Source organism: Ascaphus truei, chromosome 6, assembly GCF_040206685.1.
Source record: "Ascaphus truei isolate aAscTru1 chromosome 6, aAscTru1.hap1, whole genome shotgun sequence".
In the NCBI taxonomy this organism is placed as follows: domain Eukaryota; kingdom Metazoa; phylum Chordata; class Amphibia; order Anura; family Ascaphidae; genus Ascaphus; species Ascaphus truei.
In genome coordinates this window covers 96,186,706-96,206,469 of record NC_134488.1, presented here as the reverse complement: position 1 = coordinate 96,206,469, position 19,764 = coordinate 96,186,706, and the positions used below count along the sequence as shown (strand labels likewise).

Here is a 19,764-nt window from a genome sequence, read left to right as displayed (position 1 = left end):
TATGCGTTCCCCACTGTAAATCCCTGCAGTACCCAGGTCAGTGTGTCTTCCCTAGCACCAGAGAATGAATCCTGTTTGCCCTCTTTTCCTAAACCAAAAATTCTAAGCTCTGTTTCCGAGGTTTTTTCTGTATTAACCCCTGCTAGTCTGCTCTGTGAGGTTCCTACTGCTAACCCTAGTATTCCGCAGTCTAATGATAGGTTCCTAGGGCAAGAGGCAGAACCCCCTATGACCCCACTCTCGGAGACTAGCTTCTATTTCTCTGATTCTCAGGTACAGAGTAATTTAACCCTTGGGGTTTTTCCTATGTTAACCCCTGCAGGTCAGCCCTGTGAACCTTCCTTGGTAGATCCCTTTAGTTCGTCAGTCAGGGACACCTCCTTAGCCTCAGAGGATCAACCCCTTTTGTCCTCTGACTCGGCTAAAATTCTCGGGGCTATGCCCCCTGAACTTTCGGCAATAATACTGGCTCCAGTAAAAAGTATTCTGGAGCCGTTTGTTTCTCTAAACCTGTTCGCAGAATCCCTACTCCTAGGTATTTCACTCACCCCGTCTGCCACTCAGAGAGCTGAGACCCCTGCTTCTGAGCATAGACCCCTTTTCGTGGAATCTGTTGTCGTTTCTGAAGTCCCAGACACTCTTTCCCAAATACCCACTTCAGAGGCCAGCACAGTCGTGGTTGCCCCACTTGCACTGTCTGAGTTCTCCTTTTCCCAAATCCTAGGGTTTAAAGCGAACAGTACATATTATTCTCCTTTCCAAGTGACCCCTTCTGAGATCAGCGTATCTGCTGTTGCTCCCTCAGTACCATTAAAGTTAGGGCCCTTCTTTTTGAATGATCAGGCTTTCAAGTTTGAGACTCCCTTTATCCCTGACTTTGTAAAACTGCAGTCCCTTCTCACTGTAGTTAAAAGTTCTCCAGCAGCCGCTGAGTTAAGCTTTGCCGCTGCCAAATCTTCTGTTATAGAAGCAACCTTGCCTAGCTTACTTCTGTCTGCCCTATCTGTGATGCCTATCACCTTTACTAAAATTTCTGTTTTGCAAGGTATTTCTCCTAGTAAATCTGTGATACCTGCCATTCCTTTAATCAGTTCCAAAACCCCTGTCACTAAGTCTCCCATGGAGTCTGATGCCCTCACTAGGGATTCTCAGGGACCCAATTCTGTAACAAGCAAGATGTCCCTTGTGTCTGTTGGAGAGTTTACCCCAGTTTCTCTCACGGATCATGCCACAGCCTCCGGGATGATTAAAAATGACTTTAAGTCTGGGATGCCCATTCCTGTAATAATACTGTTTCACGCTGATTCGCCCACAGTATTCGGGGTATCCACTACTGACTGTATGTCTACTACCACGAACTCAGGGGTATCGCATTTGGAACGTTCCCTTTTTTCAGAAGATCCCGTCTTTAAAATGGACTTATTTTTCTCTGTGTCTTCCACAATACTTGGGGTACTTGCTATTGACTGTCCTGTCCCAAAACTAGGGTTACCTCTCAAAAAGGTGCCTGGAGCTACCGATGTTAAAGACCCTATGTTTAAAACAGTAACAATTTGCATTGCTTCTCCCACAGTATCATGTGAGACCTGGGTACCTGGGACCTCCACTCCGAAGCCAAGCTCTAGTTCTCTGTCTTCTTTCTCTGTGTTGGAGGCACCCAGCTTTAACCCCAAGACTTTTTTCCCTAAGGTTGATGCACCGCTTAACCGCCTGCCTTGTTTTTTGGATAAAATCTGTTTTCTCACCTTTCAAACAGACTCCTTACTCGCAGGTCTCTGTGCGGTGCCCAAAGTGCCCAATCTGTATGGCAATTGGCCTCTCCCTAAGACGAAGACACCCTTACTGGACCTCGTCGCTTTACCTGAAGCGTCCGTTCCTGTTCTCTATGGGTCCACTATGGGTATAGACATGCTTATTATGTCCTTCGCCAAGGCCACAATTTCGGATTTGATTCTCTCTAAAGATCACAAACCAAAGGAAGCGGATCCTTCTTCAACTGCCAGTACCATGAGTTGCATACACACTGCTACAGACTCTCGCAAATTGCTTGGGATAGCAACCCTGCTTGGTATCAAAAGTACCGCTGCAATAGTGTGTAGTGAACCCTCCCGCCCCATTCCCTTGCTAACCACCACCCGGAATTCCTTGGAAGCTAAAGACTCTCGCAACTTCCTCCGTGCTGATTTCACCAAAGACATTGCCTTCTCTGAAGGTCCCTCTGCCATTTTTGTCCGACAATCTGTGTCCTGTGTCCCGTACTCTTGGACTATTACTATGCACCGGACACCTGGCTACCGTCCTTCCGATGTTCCCATTCCGGAGCCCTCAGGTCCCATTGTCCATGTACCAAGAACTGCAGTACCACCGCTGTCTTTCATGGCACTCGCCAATGTACATCTGGATTGTGGACCTAATTCTCGCCGGAGACACTTCAGGAACAACTCAATGTCTCCCAGACCTATGAATGGTCCTGTTCACCCAGGCTTTTCACCCAGTGGTGGGGGTACTGTAAGGAATCCCAACAAACTATGGGCTTTCAACGACACCTCTCGCCTAAGGAGGTTTAGGAACAATTCCATGTCCCCCAAATCTGTGATGGATCTTGTTCGTCCGGAGGTTTCACCTGAAGGGGGGGGTACTGTAAGGAATCCACTACTGGCTTTGACTTTTGCCTTGCAGACCTGTGCAGTTGCAGGCTTCCTCTGGCAATCTATGGCACAGGTGCTGCCTCTCATTGCAGCTTCTGCCCTGTGCTACTTCATTGGAGGAATTCTCACACACCCTCCTCCTGTGATTGGATCTCCGCCCTTTATATTCTAGGCGTTGGCTCTGAACCAGCGCCGAGCATAACTATTCCTACCTCTATGTTACTGTCTCTGCCACAAACCACCCCAGGCCTCTCTCCTAGCGTTCTTACCTTCCAAGTTCCTGAGTATCCAGAGGCCTGGTCCTGGACGTCTGTGCTGAAGCGTTGTTGCCAGCACTGGCCTGCTGCTATCTCCTTGCAGTGGCCTACCCTGGACGTCTGTGCTGAAGCGTTGATGCCAGCACTGGTACTGCTGCATTCCCTCCTAGCAGTAGCTACCCTTCCTGTCCTGTGGCCTGCTGCTATTCTCCTGTAGTGGCCTATCCTGGACGTCTGTGCTGAAGCGTTGATGCCAGCACTGGTACTGCTGCATTCCCTCCTAGCAGTGGCTACCCTTCCTTTCCTGCGGCCTGCTGCTATCTCCTTGCAGTGGCCTGCCCTGGACGTCTGTGCTGAAGCGTTGATGCCAGCACTGGCCTGCTGCTATTCTCCTGCAGTGGCCTACCCGGGACGTCTGTGCTGAAGCGTGTTGCCAGCACCGGTACCTGCTGCATTCCCTCCTAGCAGTGGCTACCCTTCCTTTCCTGCGGCTTGCTGCAATCCTCTTGCAGTGACCTGCCTTGGACTTCTGCGCTGAAGCGTTGGTTCTACCCGACGCTGCCCTGCGGTGAACTTCGGCCAGCCTGCTGTCTCCTCCTGCTGGGATCGGCGTCATGGGCCGAGGCCGCTCCTCGCGCAGAAGCCACCCCCGCGCTCACGCTCCTAAGCTGAAGCGGGGAAATCCTGACTACCTGTTGCCGAACTCCTGCTTCCATAACGACGATGCTGCCTTCTCCAATCCTGACCCTGCGATGTACGACTACGAACTGCGCACTCCGGATCAGTCTGCGTGGACTCAGGTCGGTGATTATATAACCCCACCTCAGCCCCGCGGTCCGGTCCCGGTTTGTGGCGAGCATCGGCGTAACAGTTGCCCGCAGCCTCTAGCCTTTAGATATGTCGCCACAGCAATGGCCGCAGCTTCTTGAAAATCTCTTTCTTCCTTCGCTCCCTGTATTGGAGAAAGAAAGGATCCACAGAGGGCTAGTCACTCACCAGGAATTAACCCCTCCAGTGCCTGTCCCTAGCAGGACTTATTATACTGTTAGGGACCAAAGGAAAGGGTAGCGGCCGGAGGCTATACTGCACATATAAAGCCAATTATAGTTAACTACCATTGTGTTGTGTGCAATTGCTCCAGTCCCACGCCACGTGTATCGCACGCTAGAACACCTATACATATACCCATAGAATTCAGGCCCCCACCTCAACGACAGACTCTATAATCTGAGGTAACAGAAGAGTGGTGTGATGAGAGGGGGTAACCAGGCTCTAAAATAAAGGTCAAGCCCGTTTTGGTTTCCCCGGCTCTGTGTATAAGGGTCCAAGAGAGTTAGCTCTTGGGCCCAGTAACAATGTACCATTCATATGTACTGTATGTAATAAAAGCATTTGTTGTGTTTTCCCCTTTCCGGGCATGCAATCAAACAGGGATTGCTAGGGTATGAGTTTCAAGGGGGGTTTTGAGCAGGTACCGTTGACAGAATGTGCCTGGGAGGTTGGGGTCCAGAGTTGTCGGTTTCCCTATAAATGTACCCAGGAATCATGCCTGATTCTCGGATACATGTAGGCACATTGACTCGACAATACCTCCCCTTGAAAAACGCAAGCGCGACTCACCACTAGGGTACCCTGCTTCAGCACAGCCCAGAAAGGAGAATGAGGCACAGGGATGAATATATATTCCTGTAGCCGAGGAAATCCCTAGGTTAAGGGGTACCCCAGCTAATGCCAAGGTGACCCACAACCAGTATAGGGTTTGTGGGTGCCCCAACCATATATAAGGTTGGGAGGGGGGGGGGGCGAGGACATTGAGAGTCCAAACTGAGTCCAAGGGGAAGTGTGTGGGGAAAAAGGCAGATAGAAATTAAATAACAACATTTTTCCTTTTCTGTTCCCTGTCCCCCAAGACCCAGAAGTGTATTAAAAGATACTTTAATGTCATGTAATATACTTTTTACATTCGGAACCGATGTCCAAACTGCCCGAGCTAACCCATAGGCGCCGGTAAGTCTGCTGGACATCGGAGTTCAAAGCAGCCAGAGGATGCCCAGGTGTGCAAGCATTTGGTCAGCGGGGAAAGGTGGAGTACCTTGTCCGGAGATCAATGGCAGTCCTCCAGGTTGTCACTTGTTCTGCCAGACCAGGTGGAGCCTGCCCAGTGGGTGGCATTGAGATAGCCAGGGAGAGAGGTGGCCGGCTTCCGCATGTCTCTTGGCCATTTCGGATTTCCTGCTGACCCGGCTTTTCTAGGCGGCTTGGCTCTGATTGACTGCTTGGGACTTTCCAAGTTGTCAGGTTAGTTTCATTTTGCCAGGTTATGACAGATCCAATGCGATCATTCTTCCTGTAATTATACAGGTAAATAAGAAATTTAACCCAGGTGAGTGTTAGGACCTGCTAACGGTCATGCCTTGTAAGTGGCAACAGGCTTAAGACGCTTTGGCAAAAGTGTTAAACTAAATTACCCTTTTACAAGAGATATATAGGCATTGCACTGTGTATTTTTGTCACATTGGAAGTAGCTTTGGGCATCTTTGTTTGTTTTTTGTTGTATACATTTAGCCACGCCCACTAGCACTCCTTTTGACACACACACACACACACACACACACACACACACACACACACACACACACACACACACATATATAATGTGGTAATGGTTTGGGTTTCTCAGAGCTTGATGGGAATCTGTGTACTTGCTAGGGACAGTTCCCATGTGTTGATTGGCTGTTCAGTTTTATGAATGAAACAGAAAATACTATAAGAATCATAGTTCCCTGTAGTAAGAGCGCGGGCGGGCTTTTCAAAGTTGCTTCTGTGTGAATAGCAGAGCAACCGGCTTCGATTTTGAGCCTGAAAAGCCTGCCCGCCAAAGTCTAAGTCCAGCATTTTGCACCCAAGTTCTCAGAATCAAACGTAGCAGTCGTGGCTGGGATTTTATGCTGATTTGAGTTCCAGGAGATTTGGAGTAACTCGCGGTCAAGAGGGACCAAGTTCTCAGAAGATAACGTACCGGTGGCGTATGGAATTTTATGCCGATTTGGGTTCCTAGTTATTCCGGGCTAAGTTTCCGGTCAAGGGGTAAAACTCTTCCATAGAGTTCCCTGCACCTAGGAAAGTCTAGTTTTCAACCCCAGTCCCAAAGTAAGTGTGTCGTTTTGTCTGTATTTTGTGTATCATTGTGTGTAAGCGAATTTATGCAGAATTAATTACAAATTATTTCATTACCTTGTTTTGCTCAATGAATGATCCCAGTAAAAAGGTGTAAATAACCTGGTCTCCCGGGAGAAGACGTTACATGGTAACTTCAGTTAATTGATTAATTTCTATTTCTCACCCCACTTTATCCCTCTTCCCCCTTTCTGTCTCACCCATTTTTTCTATCTCCCTACCTTTCTCTCTTCCCCCCCCTTTCTCACCCCATAATCCCACCCTCCTACTCCGCTGCCAGCCTGACCTGTGCCCCCTAAGAGGCTGCATCCATGGCAGTTGCCCCACTCGCCCCCCTAGTTCCGCCTCTGACTGTAAATATGAAGTAAGCCTGTAGTCTAGGCTAGAGTAACAGGACTTTCCCAATTGAAGGATATCAATACATCTTGCAGAATGTCGTTTCCTAATGAAATAGAGAACTGTTGCGTTTCACATATTAGTTTAAAGAGAAGTGTGATTGTGCATGTTGTACAAACCAAAATAGAAGTCAACAATACCATATATAAAAGGCTTCTGCTCGAATTGTGTTCTCAAAACTTGAAAGAAAAGCAAGCAACGAGGAGATATACAAACGCTTTAACAAGAACCCATTTTTGGTAAGAGATGGTTGTGACATTTTATGGCTAAAACACTGTTTTTAAATGTGCAATTACAATGTTGTTGATGTAGTTTTAAAAGCAAGATATTGTGGGCTTTATTTATTAAGAATGGCTACAGTGCTCTGTAAAACAACTTCCAGCGCTGGAGGACACCTTACAGCCTATTAATACAATTAATGGTCCAGAAGGTGTATATCAGCACCAGAAGGGTATGGAGTAGCACTGCTTGGCAAATATGGCCTTGTAGTTTAAACTTCTAGTAGCCGTAAAGGTCCAGCTGATGTGTACATTTGTTGCAGGTTGTTGTGATTCCTCATAGGACCAACACGTGTGTGTAGAACATTTGAAACCTCGCATGTCACTTCTTTCACTTTGTAAAATGAATCTTTCCATTTTCCTAACACCTCAGGAATAATTTAAAAACTGTTTTTTTCAGATGACATAAAAAAAGATTACTTGCCCGAAGTCGTTTGCTATCTATTAATTTAATGTATTTTGTATGATAGCTAAAGAGATTTTTTTTTTGAGATTAGACTTTTTTTCTATATATTTATATTCTCAAATTAATAGATAGGTAGGCAGTGTATTGGTGCATCACCTAGAATAGCTCATTAATATTATAATAGTTCCATTTTTCATGATAGATCCAAGTTCAAGGACATAGAGTATGATTCATAACATCTAATGGGTGAAAAACTAGAGGTCTGGTGGTCCCCACGCGGGTACCCCAAAATAGGTCTCCTAATAGTAGTGTACTCAACCCTGGGGAAATAACTCAGTCAGTCCAGCACTGGATGGTAATAGTAGAATGGGCTATAGCCCTTTACCTTCCTTGGTGGTGTCCTTGGTTAGTGGATCAATTCCAGCGTGCTGTCCTCTCAGGGTAAACACAAACAGCAAGGATGTAGAGGAGCACAACAGCGTTTCCCAGCAGCATACCAGCTAGTAGATCGCCAAAAAATGAGGGTAACTCCAAACAGGGATAAGTATTAAAAAGGGATTTAATGGTCAGTTACAAGAAACAAACAATGGTAGGAACGCACCTACGCGTTTCGTCCGTAAAGGACTTTCTCAAGGTCTGTGGATGGTTTTCTGGGTATGCACCTTAACCCTGGCTGTGCTCAAAGCTGTGACCATGCAGCAAGCTTAAGCCTATAGGGAACCATGTTAAAAATGGTTATTGAGGCAAAAAGTGACACTGTGTGCTCATTTGCATGTCATTTCCCAGAATCCCTTGCTGCAGTGGAAGTGCTGTATGCTGGGTGATAATGGGGAAAGGCGGGGTTGCAGACCTGCCTAAGACATGCAGATGAGCATACAGTTATATTTGCATATATATATATATATATATATATATATATATATATATATATATATATATATATATATATATATATATGCTTTTTTTTAGCATAGCAAACCTTAGTAAATATGACATAAAAAGTCATAATTCAGAGCAGGAGAAAGTACATTTTATCTTAAAAAAAAAGTACCCGCTTACAAATAAAAAGTAATCTTATTAAATATATTATTGAATTAAATCAACTGGTTTTATTAGCTCTCTTAAAAAACGATTATGAAATACATTTTGCATTGAATTTAATGCTTCAAATTAGATTTTAACTGAGTAATTAAAAACAGCAAAATCAAACATGACATACATACAGTACAGGCAAACAGCAGCATTAACGCATGTATCACACAGTACAGGCAAACAGCAGCATTAACGCATGTATCACACAGTACAGGCAAACAGCAGCATTAACGCATGTATCACACAGTACAAACTTTTATCAAAGGACTCAGGATAAAAAAGAAAGGATAATACAATGGAGGGCTAAATGGCTGGTGTGTGTGTGTGTGTGTGTGTGTGTGTATATATATATATAAAAAATATATTATATATTTATTGATACAAACAATGATCTGCATTTCAGTCCAAGCTTGGACCATTATTAAGATCATCTCCAGTAAACATTGTGAAAGACCTGAGAGTGTATCCTTAAGTCCGATCGTCTATCCGACGCACCCTGGCAATTACTCTATGTAACCGTGCGTTGCCCCTTTCTATCGTCACACATAAACATGTATTACTAAAAAAACTAAACTAAAAGGAGAAGCACGCGCCCCATAGTGCGATACAGTACACAGAAATAGAATTTTAATAGAAAGCATTAGACAAATGCCAACTCACATGATTTACAATAGAAACTTGCATAGCATATGGAACTGGTAAAGGTTACCAGACATTCGTCTCATGTACTGCGGTCTCATGTACTGACAGTCTCATGTACTGCGGTCTCAAGTACTGACAGTCTCATGTACTGACAGTCTCATGTACTGACGGTCTCATGTAGTGACGGTCTCATGTAGTGACGGTGTGTGTGGGAACTGCCAGCTGATGTATATCCAGAAGTTCAGTCAGATTTGTCTTTATGGCTTATTGCCTGGAGACGTCCCTCCACCAATACAACAAGGAGGATCAATAATGCTTCCTAAATCCAGGTGAAAAAAGTCCCAACGCACTGTCTGTAACAGCAGGGAGCAACCCCTGATGAAGTCATCTGAACGGTGATGTAATGCACAGGGTATCGTCACTGACGTCATCACTGTGCTGAGACGGAGCTTTCACGCCAACGCCACTAGTATCTACGGACATGAACTTGCTCCCTGCTGTTACAGACAGGGGTTGCCTTCTGCTGTTCGGACAGTGTATTGGGACTTATTTCACCTGGATTTGTGAAGCATTATTGATCCTCCTGCTTGTATTGAAGGAGGGACGTCTCCTGGCAACAAGTCGTAAAGACAAATGTGACAGAACTTCTGGATATACATCAGCTGGCAGGTCCCGCACACACCGTCAGTACAAGAGACCACGATATATTAGACCGCAGGCACTTGCCTGCGCCTTCTGCCCTGCTTCTCCATCAGAATCCAGCATCAAATGATGCCGCGGACGTCACCAACGTGACGACATGCTGCGTTGCGGTAACCCGCCGTCATGACGTCATTTGACGTCGCGACATCACGATTGCCATGACTACGAGAAGCCATGTGACATCCGCTGTGTCATTTGATGCTCGATTTTGAAGGAGAAGCAGGGTGACAAAATGCAGGCATCTGGCACAGGTAAATAACTCCCATCCCATTATGTCCAACAGGCCCCAAAGCACGTCAAATGCAAATGGGGGCGGACATTTTTGCCACCCTCAAATTTTGCTGCCTTAGGCCTGGGCCTAACGGGAAATCTGACACTGAGTACATGAGACGGATATCCGGTAACCTTTACTGTTCCATATTCTATGCATGTTTCTGTTGTAAACCATGTGAGTTGGCATTTGTCTAATGCTTCTCTCTTTTTTTTTTTGTTTAGAAATTTTCCTTGATGTGGTACATGTCTTGGAGAAGCAGCCCGTGACAATATTTGGTGGACCTGTTTTCTGTACTCACGGAGTATATTATTTTATCCTTTTTATATATATTTATTTTAGTGTAGTTTTTTGGTATTTAGTATAGACTTTAATTTACATATACTGTATGCACTGAGCATATTTAAAGCACCTTTTTTTTTCCACTTTATTAGAGGTGCGCTGAGGCTTTTCCCTATTCCATATATTTATTTATGCATACATTGTAACCGAATAATATTCTGTTTTTATATTAAAGGGATGATATAAAACTGGATCATGGGTACATCAGAAACCCGAAGAGAATGGAACCCATATTGCTCATTTATTGTCTTTCTACTCCTGTTTCTGATGCCATCGCTTAGTTTAGGGTGGACTAGTAGAAAATGCAATATTGCAGGAGAATCTATGCCACTACGTGACCTTATTTTTGCAAAGAGCTGCGGCTTGTCTAAAAATACAACTCTCCTAGCCTTGTGCAGTAATATTACAGATGTGGAAGCTGATTTGTCAGATGTGCCCACAACCATTCAGATCCTCTGCCTGTCCGGAAGCAACAATGTCATCCAAGGGGGCAACTTTGCTAAATTTCGAAAACTGATATACTTAACAATGAAAATGCCAGTGCATAATGTACTCCCAGAAGCATTTAAAGGCTTGGAAAATCTGGAATCTCTCTCAATCAGTTTTCTAGGTACTACTACATGCAATAATCTTTCTCTAGCAAAGGATGTTTTTGTCACTCTGCACTCTCTAAAATTTCTCAACATACAAGGATTTCACCTAACACAGGGCAGACTTATCCGATTACCTCCTTCTATTAATCTTCGTATGCTTTCACTTCCCCAAAACTGTATCTGTGACTTGTTTCAGGTATTTAGCATGTTCCCAGACATCCTCTCAGTGCACACATTAGATGTGGGTATGAACAAGATACAAACAGTAGATGACACACTTCTTCAGAATAAATCAATAACAAAACTTCCAAACATAACAGTGCTCAATTTGTCAGAAAACCCCCTGAAAAGAGTCAAACCTGATGCCTTCGCAAGATTTCAACTGCGCCTTTTGAATTTGGATTTTACATTCTTAACTTTGTCTGACCTCTTGAATTCTGGCATAGTGAAACTGGAAAGTTTGTCCCTTACCTCTGCTTTTAGACGTGGAGTCAATATGACAAATCTACTATGTTCTATAGCTGCCAGACTTCAACTCAAGTCTTTTTATCTACAAGGTATCCGCACCAGTGTCATACATGATTTATCAGGATGCTCTTTGGTAGAACAATTAATCTTAAACCATAATCAGTTGAATAGTGTAAACTGCAGCATTCTTTACGTAATGCCCAAATTAAAAATACTGAATTTGTCTTATAATTTTCTCAGTCTGGATCTTTGCCCAACCTGGTATGACAATAACTTCACCTCGGGACTGCAAGATTTGCATTTCTCTAATAACCATGTCCGTGTTCTAAAAAAAAGACAGTTCTTTTGCATGACCCAACTACAAGGGCTTCACCTAGAGAACAATGAGATTCAAACAATAGAAACATCTGCATTTTGGGGTCTAAAAGAGTTGCAAATGCTGGATTTGACAAGCAACAGACTGACTGAGTTACAAAGTGACTCTTTCTCAGGATTGTCTAAGTTAATGTGCTTTTGTGTGAAAAACAATGGCCTGAAATATCTCAAAAGTAATATTGCTAAAGAACTAATACAACTTCAGAACCTGAAAATTGGCTGATTATCTGAGTATATTAGTGTTGTTTTGTTACCAGGCCTGCAGCAACTGGATATTCAATCTGGTAAACATATAAGTATTCATGTTAATATGACTATATCTTCTTTGTACAGATTGGTTGCGAATGGCAGCAGAATAAATATTGATGCAAAGTGCAACCACACATTGTTTACTAATTTAAGAGAACTAAAGATATATAACAATAACTAGCTGAGAGACCCGGCGTTGCCCGGGATGTGAACCGTGCTCACACTGATACACACTGCTCATTGTTCACACTGCACACTGCACACACACACTGCACACTGCACACACACTGCTCATTGGTCGCACTGACGCACACTGCGCACACACAGCTCACAGTGACACACACTGCACACTGCACACACACTGGTCACACTGACACACACTGCTCACTGCTCACACTGCACAAACACACATACACAGCTCATTACTCACACTGACACACTGCACACTGCACACACACTGCTCACACTGCACACACTGCATACTGCACACACACTGCTCAATGGTCACACTGCACACTGCAGACACACTGCTCAGACTGACACACACTGCATACTGCACACACACTGCTCATTGGTCACACTGCACACACTGACACACTGCTCATTGCTCACACTGCACACAGTGCACACACACTGCTCATTGCTCACACTGCACACACTGCACACACACTGCTCACACTGACACACACTGCACACTGCACACACACTGCTCACACTGCACACACAGTGGTCATTGCTCACACTGGACACACTGACACACTGCTCATTGCTCACACTGCACAGTGCACCACACACACACACACACACACAGTTACAGACAATCACAGACAGTTACACACACTCACACACAGTCACACACACTTACACACACTTTCACAGTTTCAAACAGTTTCACACAGTCATAGACACTTACACACTCACACACTCTCACACTGTGAAACACTTACACACACTGTCACACACAGTTACACACAGTCACACACAGTAACAGACACTTACACACACTTACACACAGTCACAGACACTCACACACACTTACACACAGTCACAGACACTCACACACAGTCTCACACCAGCACCAACACCCGCTCCCCCCCCTCCTCCTGCGCAGGCAGCGGGGACAACGGTGGGGAGAAGGTGAAGCGGGGACCGGAGGGGCATCCCCCCTCTCATCTCACGTCCCGCAGCCTGTCACGCGGTGACAGGGGGGAGCCGGGAGCGGAGGGGCTTCCCCCCTCCCATCTCACGTCCCGCGGCCTAGGGGGGAGCCGGGATGGGAGGGGCATCCCCCCTCCCATCTCACGTCCCGCGGCCTGTCACGCGGTGACAGGGGGGAGCTGGGACCGGAGGGGCATCCCCCCTCCCATCTCACGTCCTGCGGCCTAGGGGGGAGCTGGGACCGGAGGGGCATCCCCCCCTCCCATCTCACGTCCCGCGGCCTGTCACGCGGTGACAGGGGGGAGCCGGGACCGGAGGGGCATCCCCCCTCACGTCCCGCGGCCTGTCACGCGGTGACAGGGGGATGCCGGGAGCGGAGGGGCAAGAGCAGCACGTACTGTAGCATGTGGAGGGGGGGGGAGCTCACCCGTCCTGCCGCTGCCTCACTCATCCTGCCGCTGCCTCACTCATCCGGCCGCTGCGTCACTCATCCGGCCGCTCCCAGGTGGATGTGAGACGGGAGGCCGCGTGTTGTGGCCGCTCCCCCGTGTGTGTCAAGGGCGCTCACTCCGCTCCCCCGCTGACTGTAGCGGCGCCGGGGTGTGAGCTTGGGGGGGTGTGAGCTTGGGGGGGGATGAGCTTGGAGGGGGGTGGTGAGGTGTATGTGAGCTTGGGGGGGGTGGGAATGTGTGTGTGTGTACACGGGACTCCGGGTAAGTTCGGGCACAGGGAGGGTGGGGGGGGGTGTGGAAGTTGAGGTGCGGTCCAGCTGACGGGGGAGAGTGAGGGGCACCGGGAGGGGATTGTGTGTGTGTGTCCCCGTCCGTGTCCGTGTGTGTGTGTGTCCCTGTGTGTGTGTGTGTGTGTGTGTCCCTGTGTGTCCTTTGGCCCGTCACTCCGCCTCAGGCCAATGAGAGGTGTGCGGGGGCGGGCCAAGGGACCAATGAGATTTCCCCTAGGGACACCGGACATCCAGGCAGGCAGGCAGGCAGGCAGGCAGGCATACAGTGCTTTCACTAATATAGTATAAGATGAAATTGAATCCTGTGGAGCTTCCGGATTTCCTCTGCAGCATTTTAAGTATCTGAAAAGACTGCTCTACCAACACAATGGCAAATCGTTCACTGAAAAGTTAAATTTCTCAAACATTCCCTCTTTGATAAGTCTGGAAGTGGAAAATCTGGCTACAGCTCTTAATAACCCTAACATCAACCCTCAGGATATCTTTCAAAAGCTGTATAAACTGGAGATTCTGACGCTGGGGAATTCTGGATTAAAGTATGTCACTGCTGCTCTTTTCAAAGACATGAGTTCCCTCAGACTACTTGTAATGAAGAATGGGATGATGCTTGCAATCGAATCTGGTATACAGAGTGCCTTGGCTCATGTCAATTATGTGTACTTTTATGATATGACCTTCCAATGTGACTGTGTAAACTCAAGGTTTGTTAGCTGGGCACTGAAGCAAAACAAAACGTTTGTATCAGCGATAGGTACAGCAATATGCCTTCAACTAAACAAAGTGCATAATCTGTTAATCTTTGTAGAAAAGAGTTGCAACCAAAACATAGAACTCATTCTATTTCTTCTGACATTTCCTTCTATGTCACTATTTATCACTCTCACTTTGCTCTACAATATTTTCAACTCAAACATCCTTCACTTATTTTCCATATTCCAAGCTTGGCTGCAAAAACATAGAGGTAAAAGAGGAGGTTCAAATAAATATGACTATGATGCCTTTGTGTCTTATTGCAGTCTGGATCAGGATTGGGTTATGCAGTATCTCATCCCTAATTTAGAGGAAAAGGGACCACCTTTCGTAAAACTGTGCCTTCACAATAGGGACTTCCAAGTGGGGAAGGACATTGTGGATAACATAATGGATAGTATTTATAAGAGCAGAAAGACCATCTGTCTGATAAGTCACAATTATTTGAGGAGTGAGTGGTGCTCTCTAGAGATGAGAATGGCCACCTACAGGATACTGGCAGAGAAAAATGATGACCTAATTTTGATCTTCTTGGAACATATATCCCGATATCAGCTGTCTTCATACCATAGGGTAGCCAAGATGGTAAATAGAAAAACATACATAGACTGGCCTGAGGGAAACAATAAACGAATTGCCTTTTGGGAGAGGCTGAGAAGGGCTATTAGGGAGACACAAATTCCAATGGAAATACCATGAACTATGTTTGCGTTTACTGGAAAAGGCCAAGCGTACAATAGGAAGCCTAGATAAATGGAGTTAAGATCGCATGGTCTATTAGTATCATTATGTGCTAACTTGATATTACTTTGTAAGCTATTGTTTATCCCAGATTATACTGTGCTGCACAATATGCGGCATCTTATAAGTAAATAATAATAACAACATAGAGTTGTAGGTTTGGCCCTGTAAGCATTGATCTCCAACGTTTTTATTTAAACCATTTTTTTACAGTTTGCACTTGTATTTTAAAGTTGCAGACCAAGAAATATCCCACATGTGTTTTTGTAATAAATCAGTTCTGTACTATGAGAAAATACTTATAGTATTTTTTTAAATCAACTCTAAATCAAATTTTTTATGTATAATGTAACAAGCATTTTTTGTTTCTATAGCAACCATTTACAAAGTTACATCCCCTTCCTCTTCTGAAACAGGCTCTGGCACACCCCTTTTTGAGCCCTGTCCTCTCTCTACTAGTGCAGCAATTGAATCTAGTGACTACCTGGTCACATGATCTTCCCCACAGAACTTTCAATCTTTAGTCCTCTTCTGCTGCACTGAGCCATTTAGTGAACCCACAAGCCAAATCTTCACCGATTGATCACAGGAGAACGGATCGGTTGACAATTTAGCTAATTATTTATCATTGTGTGGATTGTATTGATGCACATATTAAAGGGGAAAATAAATATTAAAAAAAAAAAGAACGGCAGCTTGGTCTGCTGCCTTAATGCTAATATATTTTAGTAAGCTGGATATTAGAACGGTATGGGCTCATGCACAGGGCCTGGTGTTTGCCGACAGACCTTGTTCAGTGCTTCCATTTTATTGGATGGTAATCTCCAAATCCTAAAATCCTGATGAAGGTTTATTCCTTTTCTTCCTGGAGTGGATCAAATGACTGCAGTAGGAAAATATGAAGAAAATATATAATGGAATGATTTCCCCAGTTATATCTGAGACAGGTGAGAAGGCTGCCATTCATAGGGACTTGAAGCCCCCGTTCCTTCAGTATAATACAATCAGAATGTTTATTTTTAGCATTTATTTTTGTGTAATGTTATTTGCTTATAAATTATGATCTATTTGTAATAACTGAAATAAAGAAGCTACATTCTGTAAGGTTGTGGTAGAATCAATTATTCCCAATTGATTCCCAATTTGGACTAAGCTCGTCTTATCTATTGTATATTACAGTGGTAGTGATATTCCATAAGACACCTTCATAAGGCCATAAGGTGTATCCTGCCCCCAGAAGGTGACTTCTGAAATTGCTCTAATAAAAAATGTGTTTTGGTTTTCGCAAATGCCGATATTTTTTTAATTATGGCAAAACTAAAAAAAGCAGGAAAATTATAAAATAACATAATAAAGCATGATAAAAAAATGCTTCAAATAAGTATTAAATCATCAATACAATTAGGAAAGTAAAACAATATACCAAAAATATTTTTGAATATTCTCTGATTTTCTTATATTCTCCCATTTTTCCTATGTTAAAATATTCTTACATTTTCGAATTCTTTTAAATGTATCTTTTGAATTTATGAATATTTGCTAATATTCGAGAGGATAAAAAGGTAGTTGAGGCTGTTTATGAACTCCAACAAATTCACAAATTTTTGAAAATGCAAACAACGGCTGTTTTCTCTAATTGCGATTTCGGGGGGAAAATGTGCCCATCTCAAGATATCATCATGGTTATTGTCCTGATAATGATGATAATCATTATTATCATCACATCATCACTTGTTAATACCAGCTGGAATTGAAATCTTCTTTAAAATTGTTGTTTGTTTGTGCAATCTTTATCAAAAAGGCTGTGGTTCATCATAATGAACAACACATGTTTGGGCAACAGCCTCATGCAATGCTCACTAAAAATGCTGCAACCAGTGCGAAATAGTCTTTTAGGGTAGACACTGTAAGATGGGCAGCTTCAATGGCACACAGCAAATCTGAAGAGGATCCCATGTAGTCCTTTTTTTCAACCCAGTATATATAAGGACTGACTCTGATGTTAAGGTTTCTTTTAACTTTAACATAATCCTCCATACTGGAGGCTGAGTAGACCTCCGAAGCCCCGGCACTATCTTCTGCCAGTTCCTCAAAGTCTGACCAGATGTTGTCTCATGTGACACTGTCGGTACTTTTAAAACAGATAGGTTTTTTTAGCTATTGCTAACTGGCAGAATAATATGGAGTAAAAACAGCTGTAGCATCTACCCTGTAGCAAAGCATAAGAACTTCACCAGACTTTAACAAGTTAGACAAAGGACTAATAACATACACAAAGTGCTTGGCCTAAAGGTATCTGTTGGGTAAGAGTACCTAATGTACTCCTAGATAGATACACATGGTTGGTGAAGGAAGTGACCAAACCACAAAAGATCCCACACCAGTAAATGATTCTGGGTGTGGATTAGATCTAATAACACACCCCAAAATGCTATGGGCCAACTCTTAAATGGGAAAGTTGGAAGTATTCAAATATAATCCCAATCAAAGGAGTGTATTGTATCAGTCCATGATTGAGAAAATGGCAGCCTTAGGGGCAAGACAGACAAGTCTTTCAAAACCTGTCAAAATACAAGAATTGAACAAACAGATCAAATCCCAGGTGCAAAAAGAACAGTACAATACCAGTCCCATATATATTGTGACATAGTCCCAGTATAGTAGGCAGCTTTCTGTCTGATTTATAACAGATAGTGCAGACATAGTGTGGATGTGATCCGCTCCACAGATTCACAGTCACTAAGGCTGGTGGATAGGAAATCCATACCAGACTTTACAATGGTTCTGGTTTCCCTCCCCTGCTCTCCTAATTGTGGAACAGGAATATATTGCAGTTAGTTTTGCTTCTTCACTCTCTCTTAGAGCCTGGAGGCTGTGAGGAAGCTGCTCCCCAGGATCCAGTTCGGGGTAGACGGCCCCCCCACGTGTTGCAGCATCTGAGGATCTATTGGGACACCGTCCCTACCTGACAGTTAAGAATTGAATGTTTTATCTCTGTGTTATTTAAAGTTGGTAACTTTTGTGACACCCCCTGCTTAAAACCCAAAAACACTTGGTCAAATGGAGACTCATGTGGTATCAATCTAGATAAGGCGTTTCAGAGATCAGTGGCAGTGGGCTTGACTCTGGTGTGTGAAATGCAGGAACTTCAGTTAGATATGATAGCATACGGTGTCACTCAGGCAAATTTACCAATCAGGGCAAAGAGAAAAAGGACATCCATAGCGTAATCCAATACAAAAGATAATTTTATAGAAGCAATTAAAAATGAACACTTACACCGTGTCAAGAATAAAGACACATAATATGGCGATGTCATCAGATAAGGTTACTCCCCGCTGCCTCCGTCACAGACCTCTCCGTCTCAGCTCAGCACCATCCGAATCAATCGCGTGCGAAGCTGCAGGCAGATGTCCTCATGTAAGGGGGGTCTATAGCGCGGTTCTCACGTCTATGGCACAACTCAGCGCAACATCCAAGGGGGAGCGGTGTGGAGTCCTCTGATGACGTCACGTGGGCGACTCTACGCATTTCACTACTAGTGCCACAGACGTGAGAACCTTTGACAAAGGCCTGAGGGCTGAAACGTTAAAGGATCCATCAGCAGCATACTGTTGTTCAATAAACTTTTTTAGTCACCACCTTAGCAGTCCTCTTTTGCTTTACGGCTGTGCTCCGCTCCTGTCTCCTGTTGGAGAGATTTCCTCCTCTTATTATGAGGTAGGTCTGTTGTTAAACACTCACTGTATTTCTGACCTACACAGTCCAACAAAGACGACTTGGAGCACAAGGCATGGAGGGGTCTGATCGCACGTGCTTGTCTTCTTGCAACATAATCTCCATGCATAACAGAGTCAGTAGGGGTGGGTCTTAATCTTATTATTCATCTCTCATTGGATGGTCTAGAACAGTTGTGAAAAAACATCTGCACAAATTGTGTGGGTGTAGGCTCCATGAATAAATAGTATTTAAGGAGGAAAATGTTTCTCAAACCTACAAAAAAAATCTCAAAACTCTTACTTTGCTCTAAAAAGTTCCAAAATTAGAATTAAAATCACAAAACAACTTGCAGTACCTGGCCCTGTGTGCCAAATGTAACCGTTTCTCTCGCCTCCTCCCCAGAATAACAACACTAAGCTGATAAGAGGGACAGTATCTGATGATTCCACAATTTAACCCCTCCTATTACTTAGACCCATTAACCTCCTAGTAGTCACTATGAGAGGGCTACAGTTATATTATTTGACGTGCTTTTTTAACTGTTTGGATGATAATTTGGTAAAAGTAATCCGTACACGTTTGGCGTCACTGTACATACAAATATAGGGATGTAAGTTGGTATCTTTTATCTTTGCTCTTATAGACAAGTTCATACGCCAATAGCACTCTCATAAAAAGTATAAGGTTTTACATTACTATGTTAAGCCTCGGGCATGGTCAGCGCTTAGGCGCTGACCCGTGCTGAGGCGCGCTGGTG

The 19,764-nt window shown here is 44.3% G+C and overlaps 1 protein-coding gene across 1 annotated transcript; it reads left to right on the top strand.

Annotated features, from left to right (window-relative positions):
- Positions 1 to 10,365: 10,365 nt before the first annotated feature.
- LOC142497440 (toll-like receptor 12) lies at positions 10,366 to 15,402 on the top strand. The gene is given in 2 exon segments (XM_075605227.1): positions 10,366 to 12,072; positions 14,086 to 15,402. Coding segments are annotated over 2 exon segments (2,826 nt in total). The 5' UTR covers positions 10,366 to 10,406; the 3' UTR covers positions 15,246 to 15,402.
- The last annotated feature ends 4,362 nt before the right edge of the window (positions 15,403 to 19,764 follow it).